Here is a 17,109-nt window from a genome sequence, read left to right on the forward strand (position 1 = left end):
ACATGGCAAGGGTTGGAGCCAGGAAAAACATCCAGGTGTTCTGATTCCTAGTACAGGCTTTTAACACTAAGTTCTGCCTGCTTTTATATGCCTTTGCTTTCTATATTCTTGAATTTTGACTTAACCTTGCATGATGATGAACTAGGTTCATCTCTAGTTCCATGATAATTTTGTATTGTAGTTCTGCTTTATCAATGGCCCCCCTCAGTTGTCCTCTTCTTAGCTCTCCCAAATTTTGGAACCTGACATTTCTTGGGGTATCAGGTTGTGTGGTTGCAATGACGGTAAACCTTTAGATTTCATTTTAGACTGCAATTCTTGACTTTTCCATCAGGAATGGCAAAGCTCCTTTATGACAATTTCTCCCAGGTTTCCACAGTTTTTGCTGTTGTAGTGTTCTACAGCTTGTGTGTGTATGTGTATGTGTGTGTGTGTGTAAATTTGATTTAAAGATTCTCCCCTCCCCTTAATTTTCATGTATTAATTTCTTAGGTATCTGTTGCCAGCTGAGATTCAGGGAATATTCAATATTACCTTTTCTCTTTATGTATAATAGTCAGAATTTATCAGAAATTGAATGAGAAGAGCATTTCTAAGGTCTACATGTTCTCTTTGAAATTTTGACCTGACCCATGAAAGGATTATCTTAAAGTGTTTCCTATTTCATTAACTTTTTCATTTATACTGTTTTTCTCTTTATTATAGGAACAAAGCATCTTTTCACTGTCTGGTGTTGGAATTGTCAGCCTAGAGTGGATTTTTGAGTTTTCTCCTTGTTAATGCCCAAATTTTTCTTAAAGGTCCCCTCTTTTGTGTGATGGGAGTAGAATGAGGCTGAAGATATTTTTGCTTCCACCAGTGCTGGAGGCTTCCAGGGCATCTGGATTCTATGAGGTGACCATACCTGTTTACAAATTACTCCTGCGGGTACTGATATCAGCAATCAATTGTCATGTGTTATGCTAGATGTTTTGCACATATTATCTCATTTAAAATACCTAACAAATCCATAGGGTTGTTCGTTACATTTTATAGATGTTTAATCTGGGGTTTAGGAAAAAAAGTCTATCCAAGGACATGCACTTTCTTATTGGTATTAAAAGGCAGAGCTCAGACTTGAACCTGAATCCAGGCCAGTCTGCCAGAGCACAAGCTCTAAAACATCTTGCTGTGAGGCCTCTTGACTCCAGTACTCCAGGGTACTACTTTATAACATGAAGGGTGGGGTCAGTGATGCATGACCGCAAATTGCAGGAAAGTGAAGCTGACTGTAATTGAGTTGAAGAAAGATTAGATGTTATTCTTTGTTTTGTCCGGAAGCTGCTATTATGGTAAGTGACTTCATTTGGTGCTTATGGTCTTTATATGCATAGGAGTGTTGTGCAGAGTCTGGAATGTGGCATTTTAAAATTCAGTGATTTTTTTTTTTTTTTTTGTACCAGGGATTGAACCCAGGGGTGCTTAACCACTGAACCACATCCCCAGCTCTTTTTATTTTTTATTTTGAGACAGGGTTTTGCTAAGTTGCTTAGGGTCTTGCTAAGTTACTGAGGCTGGCTTCCTCCTGCCTCAGCCTCCTGGAGCCGCTGGGATTACAGTCGTGCACCACCGTGCCTGTCAAAAATTCAGTGTTTTGAGCAGTTTGTGCCATTTGTAGATTTCACTGCACACTTTGACCACACTGCTGCGGTGGGTGGGTGAGTAATAGGCAATGATTAGGAGAGGGAGCTACAGGCAGATTTGTGCCAAACTTAGAAGTCTGGTCTGGAATGAAAAATTGACCACTGGCAAATTGCTCTGTGTGAAGCTCTTCTGTTAAGCAAAGTTTTATTTTCCAGGAGAGTAATTGTTTCCAGTGGTACTAGGAACTGCTTTGTAAGAACTCTGCAAAGGAAGATGGATTTCAGTGATAGGAAAGTGAGAAGAAAATAGTTGAATGAATAGGAAAACAGGAGACCCTGCTTTTGGGAGAGGGCAGAATTTGGAACAGTGATTAACAAGATGTGTGTGCTCTTGGATTCCTGTGAACTCAAACTGAGCTGAGGGTGTGAAATGGTCTAGGATTGAGGTTTGCTGCAGTGAAGATGAATAGTCCTTCCTCATTTTTGGTAAAAGAAAGTGTTGTAGGGCTGTGGAAGGTGCAAATTTCTTCTGGTCTCTGCCTTGTCATCCAGAAATCCTGGCTATTTTTTAAGGTTGAAGAATTAACTTGGGAACCAAGTTGAAAAAAATCTTTCACTGGTTGTTTTTAAAAATGATGGTGACAGTCGCGACTGTGTCTGCTGTAGGGAGTGGGGGTGAAGGGACTGAGTTGGTTTTAGAATGTGTTTAAAGAGGAAGTGAGTGGTAAGTCTGCACAAGCATTTTGGAGATGTCTTGTTACTGAGAAAGTCAGTGAGGATAATGGAAAGGCTGAAGATGGATTTATGTTTTCTGATTTGGGATGAAACTAGCAAGTGTGTGGGTGAAAATATAACTTGGATAAGTAAATGTCTTTGTCAAGTCAGATCTTATTTTCTCAAAACCCTGAAAGATTCCAATTCTGGGTTTATTTGAATAATTTGATAGACATTCTTTAGCTGCAACAGAATATTGTCAGTAGATGTTAAATAGATGACATTGGGAGTAGATTTTGGGAATACTTGGTGTAAAATTCAGTCACCCACTTAGCTACTTTGAAATGGCTGTTTTGTCTGGTTTTGTGACCTGGTTTATTTTATTTTATTATTTTTTTGATGGTGGTGCTGGGGATTGAACCCGGGGCCTTCTGCATGCAAGGCAAGCACTCTATCAATGGAGCTATATCCCCAGCCCTGGTTTACTTTTCTTTGTCTTTCTACTTTTAACTTTCCCTTCTAATTGTCATGTTTGCATGTTTCTTCAAGTAGGAGCACATGGCTGACTTTTGAAACAGTAGAATGAATTGGCGACAGTTCTTGGGTCTTCTGTGCTTATTAGAAGCAGCCATGGAAATGGTGTATTTTATTGTGCTTAGGGTGTGGAAGGTCAAAAAGGAGGACAAGGCCAAATTTCAGTTCCTATTTTACCTCACACTTAACCCCTCCCCATTAATTGCCTCAGAAGGGGAAAAGAATCCCTCTGCCAGTTCATGGTGTTATACTAAGAACAGTGATTCCCACTGGGTAACTAAGGCAAAGGGACACTTAAAGGAGGAGGTGGTCATAATTTTCTCCTTCCTTCCATAGACTTGGGCTGCCAATTTGTTGTAAAGCAAAATGTAGACTTCATGCTGAGTAGTTTAGTGGAAATTTCTTCAGTGTACAGCCTGCAAGAAATGCTTCCTATAATTTAGTTTTTTATAACTAAGTGTTTCTTAGGTTTCTGAACTAAGAAGTATGTGTTGAGTGGGAACAGAGTAATCTGTTGATCTGCTCTTTTCTCTGAGCACTTAGCATATGCGGGGGGCGGGAAGCAAAAAAACTTTTCCTATTACTCTTATTCTACCACTCAAAGATAAGGTAGCTGAATAACACAATATTTTAGAAGGGCCATTTGCAAAGAAGTATAATAGGATGAAAGGCTTTTCCCTATAGACTTAAAACTGCCCATTTCCTAACATGTAAGTGTGGTTGCTTTCAATCAGGATTGTAAGTAAAGGAACACTTAGTTATTACTGTATTATAAAGGTTTTCTGTCTTTTTTTGTGTGTGTGGAAAGGAAGCATCCATCTGGCTCTAGTTATGCTAAAAGTAGTGGTGCTGTGTAGTAACTAGTGAAATAGAAGATAAACAATCACATTTCCTTTCTTTGCTGAACAAATATTTATTGATCATCTGCTGCCTGTCAAAATCTCCCTGGGTATTGGAGATAGTAGAAAAGTACATCAGATTTGTTTCCTTGTGCCTCATAGAGGGGTCTGACAATAAATATGTGAATGAGAAAAAAGATTGGCAATGCATGTAAGAATAATTTTACATTGGGGACTGGGACACGGTGGTCACAAGTGAGGGAGAGGGTCGATCCTTTAGATAGTGTGTTTAGGAAAGAAGTCTCTCAGAAGATGGCATTTGCACTGAGACCTGATGGACATCAAAGAGCACACCAGCCAAAAGGGAAGTATGCTTCTGGCAGAGGAAACAGCAAGTACCAAGCCCCTGGGGTTTCCATTGATGATTGTTCTTTAGTATTTTTGTAGTAGCTTTTTAATTTCTTCAGGTTCAGTACCCCACAAATGGTACAGGTTTAACTGACTTATTATGTGACACACAGGTTTAAGTATGATAAAAGGATAAAAGGCAGCGGACGTGGTCATTGTTCTGGTATCCCAGTGAGATCCATAGCTGATGTTCAGTCCATTGAGTAAATGTAAAGAATGGGAGATAGGTAAGAAAGAAACAAAATAAAACTTGTTCTTAGTCATATTTGTTTCTTTTTTAAAAAAATATTTATTTTTTAGTTACAGGTGGACATAATATCTTTACTTTTATGTGGTGCTGAGAATCAAACCCAGTGTCTCAAGCATGGTAGGCGAGTGCTGTACTTCTGAGCCACAACTTCAGTCAATGTTTGTTTCTTACTGGGCCAAAACATGATTTTCTGACTTCTTGTTAGTCCTGTGTATTCCCAAGTCATTATCTTCCAATGAAGGGGACATGGATGAAAAAGTAAATGCCAGGAGCAGGCCCGGTAAGAGTTAATAGTGTCTGGACCTTGTCTGTGTTTGTATTTCTATTAGCATTTTGTTAGTACATGGTATTTAATGCTGCTCTGTTACTTTTTGCTAGTACTTTTTAGCCTAGCAAACTTTGAGATGTCAGCGTCATTGAAAAGCAAAGTAGCATGCTCCAGAGCTCAAATCAGTGGTCAGGAGGGAATTGGCTCATGTGCAACATGGCTCATTAGCCTGGGGGATGTCTTTTGAGGCCAGTGACCCCTGCTGGTAATTAGTGGGCAGATGATTTAGTAAAGACTATGCCAGTTTATTTGGAGAGTAAGTTGGGCAGCAAGTGAGAATTTTAGTTTTCAGTTGTAAGTTCAAAGGAGATAATTGATCAGGTTTTTGAATTCAGGTAAGGAGTACAGTTGTACTTTACAGTTTATTGTATACTCATTTCTCAGCGTGGCTAGCTATCTGGCTGACAGATGTGATTCTAGTGGGTTGTGCTAGAGCGTATGGGGTCTAGTCTTTGAATGTATTTCATTCTTCAAGAAGAGCATAGTTAAATATCATAGGAAATTCTGTGCCTTGCCAGGAGAAGGGAACAAAATAAAGGGACTTCACTTTTCACTGTGCTTATGGAGTGTTTTCTTTTATTGCTAGTGATGGATACACACCCAGTTTTTGCAGCTTCCTCTCTTGGGAGACTGACATATGCTTTTTGTTTTTACAGCAGAAACTGATGTGGAATCACAGGTTGTGAGCATTTGATGCAGATGGAGTGTCGTGGGATTTCACTTACTTTCAGTGAGACTCAGTATGATAAATTAATGTTATGTTTTTTCTCACTTATCTCTAATGTTTAAGAAAAATGAACAGTTAGTTTCAGTTGGCATTTTTTTTTAAAGTTAGGAAGTTAAGCAACTTACAGGAAAATATAAAAAATTTCCACGTCATTTTCAGAATCCATTTGTGAGATACCTGAGGTTTGTGATATAAATATAACTGTGATTAGTACTTTTTTCCATTTATATATGCTTATGATGGATGGCTATCTTCTCTCTGTGCCTCAACAAATTTTGAATGCTTTAAAGTTTTTTTATTTTTTGATTTTTTTGTGTGTGTGTCTAGGAAGTGCTTGGCATGATCCTATAATACCAACCTTACGAATAATAGGAAGGATTAAAGAGGTTTCTGGAACTTGTGCTTAAAGTTAATAAATCTGCTTTATTAACATTGTCCCTGGGAAGTAGCATGTCATAGAGGAGAGAGCATTGGCCTAGGAGTCAGGGGACACAAGCTGTGACCTGGGTACTGTTGTTCTCCATCTGGGTAATGGGTTGGATAAGGTATTTCACTTTGAACAACTTTTCTCTAAAACGAGGTGACTCTACTCATTGTCTCTAAGCATCTTTCAGTCCCATAAGGCTGTGATTATATAAAAAAAACCCAAAAACCTGTATTACATTTCTTTTAGGCATGCTGAAACAAATCTCAGAAATCTCATACCTTATGGTAGGCTTGACTCTGAATTGCTGCTTATCTTGCATAAAGCGTGCTCTATGCTTTCCTCTCCGTTCCCATTGTCTTTTTTTTTTTTTTTTCTGAGAAAGTGGATTAGTTGAAATATGGTTTTCTTGTGTAGAAGGCCAAGGACTAGAATATGAATTAGACTAAAGGACTGTTTGGAGGGGTGGGGGTAAATAGAAGTAAGGGAGATTCTGGCTTTTCAGTAATCAAAATAAACTTACGTGAGTGATTGCTTATGACCCAGAGGAACATGGTGCCTAGGGGATTTTATCCACTCAGTCTCACCTCCATTTCAGAACACCTTGACATTCCTGGCACATTAGGCCTTGACTTGAGAAGGTGAGGTTGAGGAGGGAACTTAACAGGGTGTCTAGCTTATGGGTAGCATTTTCTGTTGCCCAGCTCTCAATTGAGGCACTCCAAGCACTGTTCTTGCTTGGAGGACAGATTTTTTCATTTTTCCAGATATTTTGATTTCCATTTTATGTGCAAGTATCATCTTAATTTTTTTTTTTCCCAGTGCTAAGTGTAGGCAAGCATTCTAGCACTGAGCTTCATCCTTAGCCCATCTTATTCAGTTCTTGGTATTTTCACATGGTTTCTTTCCTTTTGAGCTTATTTTTCATAGTAAGCCATCTTAAATCCTTTCTGGAAGTATATATGGAGCCAGTGAAAGAATCCCAGTGATTTCCTAAATAGGATTGCATTGGGACCACCTGGAAGATCTTTCAGAAACATTGTTTTAGAATCTCTGGAGTGTCATGGGAATCTGTATTTTTAGAAAAGCCACTTCTAGGCGATTGTAAGAGTCAGTTGGAATTGATGTGGAGCTGGCATTTGAGACCTGTTGATCTTATTTAGCTCCTTTACTATATGTAGTTGAAGGGGTACAACACTAATGATAAATGAAATGTGTTTGGGCTAGTGCACGAGAATTTTCTGAGGGGAGAATTCTGTGGTTTCCCTCTCCTTTTTTGGCTTTTGTCTTGATGGTTCCCAGGACATTTTGCATTGCTTTTAATCTGTAGCTTGATGTTGGGCTTAAGTCCTCAGGGTCCATTTACAGTGAATGTGAGATCCTACTCCTGGGTCATAACTGACAGCTGAGAAGTTGTTGTTTTATGTGCCTGATTTAGGCCATATGCTTGTTTTAACACTCATCTGCCACTTTTCCTTGTATTTGCATAGATTCCCAAGATCTTCCTATAATTTGGCACCAATAACCTGGCACAATATTGCCATGGAAGTCTTTAGTGTCATTTGCAAATATGAAGATTCTAAGCTCCTTACTTTCTGTTCTTTGAATCCTAGAGTCTGATACTTGGGCCTTTTGCCTCAATTGTATATTTAGATCCTGTTTCTTATTTATAAGCCTCATTCTTAATAATAGTAGTAAAACCCAGAATATTCTGCTTGGTGGTCTTAGGCTTTACTTTTTATTCCACAAGTTTATCTAACATGGGTATAACATTTTCTTACAAGATTTATGAAATTCTTCTCATTAGGGTTCATGTTTGCAGTTTTCCTTGGTAGCCTTTTCTCATTTTGTTCAACAGTTTTCCATTTCATCCTGGAATTCCTTCAAAATGTTCTGGTGGACACCATTCAGTATTAATAATTTAATAATTAAGTTATTTTTATATTTAAATTTTGTACTTGCTTTTAAAACAGTATAGAAGTATTTTGAAGTTAAATACAAAAATTTTTCTCCCTTTGCCCTCTTTACTTCTCAGTTGTTTTTATTTATTTCTATTTTGCAGTACTGGGGATTGAACCCAGGGGTGCTTACCACCAAGCAACATTCCCAGCCCTTTTTATTTTTTATTTTGAGACAGCCTTACCAAGTTGCCAAGTCATTTTTCTATCTTTCATTTTCATTCCCCTAAGAAAATGTTGATAGTATGTTTACTTCCAAAATCTTTCATGCAGACACTCATTCTCTTTTTTAAGAAATTGAAATGGGACCATATTCTCTTTCTGGCAGTCTTTTTTTAATGGCTGAGTGGTGTTCCATAGCTTGGATGTATTAAAATTAACTGTTGCTATTGATGTGTGTTGATTTTAGCTTTGTACTATTCTAGGCACTGCTTCACGGAACTTTATTTTATACACTTCTGTTCTCTCTTGTGCTAGCATTTCTCTTAAGATAGGTCCCTAAAGATACAGCCTTGGGTACCTTTTTTTTAAAATACTCACTGTTTTGGGTAGTGCTTGGGTTATACTTTATCTGTTTATGTCTTACAGGTGTCATCATAAGTTTATCTTAACATTGCATTACCAATTAATTTATTTTTTTGTGTGGTAGTTTTATATTCCAAATTCTTAAAAGCCACATTGTCTCTTCTAGGCAGTGCAAAGGTGAGCATGTGGGACCCAGTAACTACTAACTACTTCTTAGTTGCTTGAAGATCCCCCAAGTGTTTTATCTTAGTGCCTATGTGGAAAAAAAGCCCCAACCTCCATTCTCATACTGAGGATTGCACTTACAGCTACTATGCAAGCATTCTATCATTGTGCTACATCCCACCAAAATTTTATTTTGAAACAGGGTCTTGCAAGTTGTCCAGGCTGTCCTTAAATTTGATTCTCCTGTCTCAGCCTCCAGATAACTGGGATAATATGTATGCACCATTGTACCCAGCTTCAAGTGGGCCCTTTGGAGCTGTTATGGTTTGTATATGAGGTACCTTCCACAAAGATCCAATGAATGCAGAGATGCTCAGAGGTGAAATGACTGGATTGTGAGATCCTAGTTTGAATGGATTGTAGTGGTAACTGTAGGCAGGTGAGGCATGGCTGGAGGAAGTAATCACTGGGGCATGCCTTGGAAGGGGTTGTTCTTCCCTGCTGCCTTTTTACCCACTTCTGCTTCCTTACCCCCACCATGAGCTGAGCAGCTTTCCTCCACTAGGCCCTTCCTCTATGATATGCCACTTTACCTTAGACCCAGATCAGTAGAGTTAGCAGTCTATGGACCAAGACCTCTGCAACTGAGCCCCAATTAAACTTTCACTCCTCTAAGTTGTTATTGTTGGGTATTTTGGTTACCGTGATGCAAATATCTGACCAAAATGGGTCTTGCCCTTATTTCACTGGGTTCTAGAGAGCTCAGTGACAAGGAAAATTTGTGACTACCTAAATGACAGATGACAAGTAGAGGTGAGAGGCAAAATCCCAATAGGGATTTGACTTTTTCCTACTGTCAGGCATGTATTTCTTCCTCTTTTTTTCCCACTTGAATAAGACAATAGAGGTGTGTGACATGGTGATGTAAGAAATATTTGGTCTTCCTAGTACTGAGCCCCTAAAACCCTTGTAATTTCTAAAGTGTTGAGAGTGACAAAGGTAAAAGTTGGCTGGGATGTATCTCAGTTGTAAAGCGCTTGCGGAGTCCTGGATTCAAGTCCCATTACTGATTTCCAAAAAAAAGATAAAAAAGTATCTTTTGATAGTCATAACTAGCCACTTGCTACCACACCTGAGTTTATGTTAATGACTGACTTTGTGAACAGCAAGGATGAAGGTCTGGTTGTCAGAAGGTTGAGTGTTTCAGCCCCACCCTCTCAGCCTAGTGGGAGGGGAGAAGGCTGAAAAGAGGCTCTAGAATTCCAGCTCTATTGCCAGTGATTGAATCAGCTATGTCTCTGTAGGGGATGACCCCACCTTCCCACCCACTTAAGTGATGTTTAGGGATTTGGAGGGTTTCAGGAGGTGTAGGGAGAGTGTTCCAGGGAGGACATGGAAGCCTGTACCCCTTCCCCCACATTTTACTTTATGTGTTTTTTCCATTTGGTGATTCCTGAGTCGTATCTTTTTTTAAAAACTCAGTAACTTACTGAGTAAACTGTTTTCCATAATTTTGCGATTTGTTTTAGCAAATAACCCAACGTGAGAAGAGAGTGGTGAGAACCCTAGTTTATAGCGGGTCAGTCAGAAGATAGGCCTGTAAGCAAGTGGTCATCTGAACTGGAGCCAGACTTAACTGCCAGGTGGGGTTGGATACAAACTCCAAGTAGATGATGTCAGAATTGAATTGTAGAACGCCTAGGGGGTGTTTATAGAGAACTGGAGAATTGCTTGTTGTGGGAAATCCCTATGCATTTGGTGTCAGAAGTGTTGGGGTGTGAGTGAAGAAGAAAAACAATTAGCTTTCTCTTTAGGGTGGTAGGTGATAGAGAGCATGGTGCCATGGGAATACTGTCATTTTTAGGCAGGGAATCTGTTCTACAGAATTTAGGATTGGGAAGTGTTCATCCAGGTTTTAGTATTATTGGTTTCTGTAAAGTTTCCCAGGCGTCAGATGTGTGTATACACCTGTTGTGGTTCTAGAATATCAGACTATTTTTATTAAATATTTAAAAATATTTTTGATAATTGACTATTTTTTAAGTTTAATTTTAAAAGGTACTTTAGCTAGGTGTGGTGGCACATCCCTGTAATCCAAGCGACTTGGGAGACTGACGCAAGGAGGATTGGGAGTTCAAAGCCAGCCTTAGCAAAAGCGAGGCCCTAAGCAATTCAGTAAAACCCTGTCTCTAAATAAAATACAAAATAGGACGGGGGATGTGGCTCAGTGGCTGGGTTTAATCCCTGGTACACCTTCTCAAAATTAAAAAAAAAGGAAATATAAATTTTGTGTCTTGTGGCAGAAATAAACTTACATTCTAGCTGTGGTTTAAACCATTAGCTTCACTAATGACTAGCTGTGTAACCTCGGGTGAGTAATTTTACCAGCTTCACCTGTAAAATGGAACTAATAGGGCTCTTCTCATAGAGTTGTTGCAAATTTGATGTGAGAATGCACATACGGTGCCTAGTACTGTGTCTGGCACTTTATGTTTGGTAACTATTAGATGGATGTCAGTCATCCAGTGTTTTCATACAGTCCCCAAGATAGATGGGGAAGAAAATGGAACTGGTTTGGGCAAAATAAGAGAGAGAACAGATTGGGGTTAGTAACAACAGTTAGATAGGGAAGAAAGAGCTCCCAGCGACCAATCTAAGTCTCCTGGCATGGCCTTAGAGGAGGTCTCATGGCCAAAAGGGAGAGGGGCAAGTAGTCTAGGCTTGGGGCTTCAGACTCAGTGTTCGATTCTGGGTAAAGCTTTGGGCTGATAATTAGAGACAAATAGTTTTGTACTGGAAAGGAACTTTTTAGAGAGTGGTTGGGTTGGGCTGGGCACACAGGTAATCCCAGCTGCTCCTGAGGCTGAGGCAGGATGATTGCTAGTTCAAAGCCAGCCTCCGCAAAAGCAAGGTGCTAAGCAACTCAGTGAGACTCTCTCTCTAAAATAAAATAGAAAATAGGGCTGAGGATGTGATTCAATGGTTAAGTGTCCCTGAGTTCAATCCCTAGTACCAAAAAAAAAAAAAAAAAGATTGGGTGGGTTGTAAAAACCAGATGTGATATTTTTAGATCAGTTTCTTTAAAAATAACTTTCCTAGGAAGATGGTACAAGTGACAGATGTCTTGACACAGACAGAGGAATAAAATGGATAAGAAAAAAGGCAGGTAAACTGATGAAGTACTGGCAGGAATACTGGACAAGCAACCTGGACTCGGTGTACAAAGTTAAGGCGATTTGCCTAGAGACTGAGAGCAGCTGGAAGTGTGTAATAGAGAAAGGAAAAAGAAATGAGCTTCAGAGTTTTTGTTTCCAGTCTCTGGAATACACTAATGCGATCTTAGTGAACTTTTCAACCTTATGAATTGTGTTCCAGAAGAGGGGACATTCATTGTCTTATACTGCTTAATACCAGGAACATTTTTATTTTTGGCAACAACCCAAAACCAAATTATTGTGCCAAGTGAAATTTATCTGCTTACCCATTAGGAGACTGTCCCAGGTCTTAATGAGAAAAGTAGTGCATTATATTCCTCCCTGTGTGTATTGTAAGGTAGGAAGGAGGCTAGTACCTGGGTCCTGGAATCCCGCTGAGATCTATTATTCTGTGTGCAGTAATTACCTGTGTTATTGCTCTTGGCAGGTGAGCCTTTTCACAGCCCAGAGGCCAGGAGGCTGCCTCTATTACTTAAAAGCTGAGTTATCTTATTAAACTCCTCTCTGGTGAGAGTTTTAGAATCTCCTGAGACCTCCTGTGGGCTCTCTGCAGGGCACTGGCCCTGCTCATAAGGCTGCCCTGCCCTTGTATTAGTCATCATCATCCTGGCTCTGGAGGAATAACTTTCCATTGTCTCCCAGGCAGTGAAGGACTGCTAGCCTGGACTGCTTGGTTTCCACTTGATTCTTAGGCAGTCCCTTATCAGTGTTCTTAATGAAAGTACTCTCTTAAGAAACTGAAAGGCAATGCAAACAGATAATAGACTCAGGTTATCTGAGAAAGTGGTTGATGGCATAACACTAAACATAGTAATGATGTCCCAGGAGTTGGAGCCATCCATAAACTTTTGTTTAAAATTTCTAAGCTTTATATGTTCAAGAACTTAATTAACTTTTATACATTTGAGGAAATCTCCAAAAAAAGAGGGAATCACAGAGCTGGTTTTTAGTAACAGCATAGAGTAAATAGAATATTGTGGACATTGTAATAAAAATGGGTGCACAAGCCCCATGCGGTGGTGCACATTTGTAATCCCAGTGGTTTGGGAGGCTGAGGCAGGAGGGTCGTGAGTTCAAAGCCAGCCTCAGCAAAAGCAAGGTGCTAAGCAACTCAGTGAGATCTTGTCTGAATAAAATACAAAAAAGGGCTGGGGATGTGGCTCAGTGGTTGAGTGCTCCTGGGTTCAATCCCTGGTACCACCGCGCCCCCCCCCCCCAAAAAAAAAAAAAAATAGATGCACAGTCTTTTTTTCTTTTCTTTCTTTTTTTTTTTTTTATTTTTTTTTATTTTTATGTGGTGCTGAGGATTGAGCCTAGTGCCTCACACATGTGAGGCAACTGTTCTACCACTGAGCTACAACCCCAGCCTGAAGGTACAGACTTTTATGGGCAGTACTTGCACTGCAGATGATCATAAGCAGGTTCCAAATGGTGGTCACATAGCCTTCTGTTTAATTTCTTGAGGAAGTGTGCACTTTTTAACATCTCAAGAAAATATGCAGATGTACGCCTTATGTTGGAGAATGGCCTGGGCTTAGAGAGCCCCATCCCAGTGGGGAAGGAATGAGCAGTTCTCTTTCTAATTACCAGCTGCGTTAGATGACTAGGGACTTCAGCTTTTATTCCTTTATTATAGTCTCTCTAGGATTTTAAGTGTAAGAAGAATCTTGAGATGGTATGTTAATGCAGCAATAAAAGACTCTGAAATGTTTATGGTCGATTTGTGATTTGTACTTTATTTTGACATCTAAAATTGACTATCAGCATTTCAAATAGGAAGTTTCCAAACACGCTTGGAAAGAAATTGGAAAAATTAATGCTTTTCATGGGTAACTTAGAAGTTGACTTACTAACTCAGGTTCTATTATTGATCCTGCTTATAAACCAAAGTAAATATTAGACGTTCTTTATAGATGATTCACTATGAATAATATTGAGTATTATGCTCAGTATTTAGTGCCTCTATTGCTGTACAAGTATTTTGAGAAAAAAATGCACATGACTTTATAGAAACAAACCTGAGGAACGGTAAATGCAATCATTTTTCATTTCTTTTGATAATTAAGATCTCTGTGGGTTGTTTTTTTTTTTTTTTTTTTGGTACTGGAGATTGAACCCAGGGAAGTGTAACCATTGAGCCACATCCCCACATTTTTATATAATTTTTAAAGACAGGATCTTGCTGAGTTGTTTAGGGTCTCGCTAAGTTACTGAGGCTGGCTTTGAACTCCTCTTGTCTCAGCCTCCTCTCCCTGAGATTACAGGTGTGCACCACTGTACCTGGCACATCTGGTATGTTTTCATTTAGCTGTATCTGGTATGACGGTCCCCTGTTTCCTTTTTAATCATTTGATTATGATTTGATGTTTTATACAGTGCATTTTGCCCAGGATGCAATGATGACAATGCTGTGAGGAGGAGAAAGAAGACATGGCAGCAGCTAGTAGGCCATAGCTGGTCTCTCCCTGTTACTGTGGAGAGGCATGATGGATTTTGAGCCTATCAGACTGTTCTGGTGAAATAGTGGCCTAAGCTTATTTGCACATTTTCTGCTGAGCACCTTCCTCCACATCACATTGTATTCTTAGCCCATCAACTTCCATTTCTCTGAACTGCATGTCCAGAGGTAGAAGGAAGCAATATTACCACCTCATTGCTATCAGTTTCAGTATTTAGATATGTTTTTGTGACCATGGTTTTTTGATATAGGCTTGGGAAGTAAATCTACTGAGAGATCTTCTTTATTAATCAAGAATGAATATAAGAATCATGGGGAATATAATCCAAGAAAAGAGAATAGCATTTGCTCAATCACCAAGTATCCTTTGGGAGATATGAGAAGGGACTGAGGAAAGTAGGAAGACAATTGAATATTGAACAGTTAATTAGGAGATTCTCCAAATTGGCCAGGGATATAGATTTGAGTGGTTTCTGTTGAGAATAAAGTAGGCTTGACAGCTCACAGGAAATAACCGATTGAGTGGTTAGAAATGAGTTAGGCAAGACAATTTTTGGAGGAGGTAACAAGGGAAATTCGACATCTCATAATAAGAGAACCGATGAGGGAAGAGGCTATAGAGAATGTTGCCAGAAATAACATGAACTTCCTAGGGGAGAATGAAGTGATGCTAAAGAAAGTTGGAGTTGTATTAGGCAGAGAGAGAAGGTTGGGCAAGGTAACCTGGAAATGAAGGATCCAAATGAGGAACAGTTGCCAAAGACATTCTTGGCCTCCCCTTCATGCTGTGGGAGCAGAGGGCCTTGGAGAACAGTTGGGCTATCTGTTATCATTTGGCAGAGAAATAAGAAAAGCAGCTGTGAATGTAGCCCATGTTCTTAGGGACTTGGCTCATGGTTAGTTTGCACAAAGTCCTCTAAGCTGTGAACTGCCTAAGAACAAGGTCCATATCTTAATTGATTTTGTCCTCTTGCTCCAGAATCTAACACTGTAATTGAGACACAGAGGACCATTCACTTATTTTTTTTTTAATATTTATTTTTTAGTTGTAGTTGGACATAATACCTTCATTTTATTCATTTATTTTTATGTGGTGCTGAGGATCGAACCCAGGGCTTCGCACATGCTAGGTGAGCGCTCTACCTCTGAGCCATAACCCCAGCCCACCATTCACTTATTAAAAAAGAAAATACTTGGTTTCTAGTCCTGTTCTGGGCCTGCCATGGTGAATAAGAGAGACATAGTCCTTTACCCTTATAGAGCTTCCAGCCAAGAGAAGCCTGATGCAAAACAGGCTTATACCATGATTTCACATTGTGATGGATTCTGTGGGGGAGAAGTGTAGAGTACCAGAGAATATATACAGCAGGGCAAGTTCACCTGGTCTGTGGATTTGGAAAGACTCTTTACCAAAACAAAGTTTAAACTGAATTTTCTGGAGAACATAGGTTTCTGAGCCGGGTAGTTGGATAGTAGAGGCAGGGAATTAATGGAGCATACTTCTCAAACTTTATGTGCATGCAAGTCACCTGGGGAACTTTTTAAAATGCAGGTTCTAAGTTACTTGGTCTGGATGGAGTGTGAAGTCTGCATTTCTAACAAACTATCAGGTGATTGCTGGTCTGTAATTTACTTCAGAGGCTTTCTGTTATGCCTTTCAAATTTTGTTTCTGTTGAAAGATGATGGGGTTCAACTGATGTCTGTGGCCATGGTGACTGCAATGATATAAATTAACTGTTCCATGCTTTGAAATTGTACTTGCTTAGCAGTAGAGGTGCTTCCTGACCCCTCCACATGAAAATATTTCTATACTGCCCTTGTACTTTGATCTGGACAGCCTATGGTGTGGAAAATGCCAAAGGCTCAAAGATGGGCAGAGAGGAAAATCTTAGGAGAAAAGAAAAGAAAAACCCAGTTATTGTGTAATCGAGAGAATTTCTCTTGGTATTTCTCAAAACATCTTTTTCTTTTGTTTCTAAATTAGAGCAGAGGACTCTGGCATTGTTCTTGATAATCTGATTCCTTCCTGATTGTAAAGAAAGTGACTCTCAGGGGTTAAAAGATTGCAGCCAAGATTGCAGATCTTCACTTAAACCCAGACATTGAATGTTGTTCTTATCTCTTACAAAAACTTCTCAATAATTGTAATTCTAAACTTGCTCACTTTCTCAAAAACTGGAGACATTAAGGGTGTTCTTTTTTTTTTTTTTGTACTGGGGATTGAACTCAGGGGTTCTTTACTACTGTGCTATATTCCCAATCCCTTTTTACTTTAAGATAGGAGTTACTTAGGGACTTGCTAAGTTGCTGAGGTTAGCCTAGAATTTGCAATCCTCTTGCCTCAACCTCCTGAGTTGCTGGGATTACAGTCATGCACTGGCTAAGGGTTTCTGATATTTAAATATAAAACCTAATTATTTCCCCCCCACTTTCTTTTCTTTTATGGTACTGGGGGTTGAACCTAGGGTGCTTTACCACCAAGCTACATCCTAGACTTTTTTAGTTTTCATGATGACCTCCAACATGTGATCCTCCTGCCTCAACCTCACAGGTAGCTGGGATTATAGGCATGTACCACCATACCTGGCTATAAAACCTAATTCTACCACATTTCTATAATTTATATGTGATTAAAAAAATACCCACCAGATAACTGGCATAGGAAGGAATTGGCATCTCCCTTAAAACCTAAAAGTATTTTTGGAGGTGTTAGTCTTGAATAGTGCATTGGAGAAGGTTTGAATTCTGTGAAAGTTTCTGACATTTCATTTGGAAGAAAATGAAGTAATGAAAGGATTACAGTGAAATATGTGGGTCATGCAACAGAGCTGTGGTATGCATTCTATGTCTTAGAAGTTGTGTATGTGTGGAGAAGGAGGGAAAGGGTAGGGAAATGGACAGTTACAGAATCACCAATGAGATCTAGTTCTAGTGATGTGTT

General features: G+C 39.4%; 1 protein-coding gene across 2 annotated transcripts in view; it reads left to right on the forward strand.

Annotated features, from left to right (window-relative positions):
- Nucleotides 1–17,109, forward strand: part of Snd1 (staphylococcal nuclease and tudor domain containing 1) — a 412,411-nt gene that overhangs the window by 964 nt on the left and 394,338 nt on the right. The window contains exon 2 of one of the 2 annotated variants that reach the window (XM_058572140.1): nt 801–894. The exons of the other annotated variant lie outside the window; for it this stretch is intronic. Within the exon in view, the coding sequence (XP_058428123.1) occupies nt 829–894 (66 nt within the window). The 5' untranslated portion in view covers nt 801–828. The remainder of the gene's footprint in view (nt 1–800; nt 895–17,109) is intronic. 2 annotated transcript variants of the gene reach the window in all.

This window comes from Marmota monax, unplaced genomic scaffold (genome assembly GCF_021218885.2).
Source record: "Marmota monax isolate L192 unplaced genomic scaffold, Marmota_monax_Labrador192_F-V1.1 WCK01_AAM20220418_F8-fsc00027, whole genome shotgun sequence".
Taxonomy (NCBI): Eukaryota; Metazoa; Chordata; class Mammalia; order Rodentia; family Sciuridae; genus Marmota; species Marmota monax.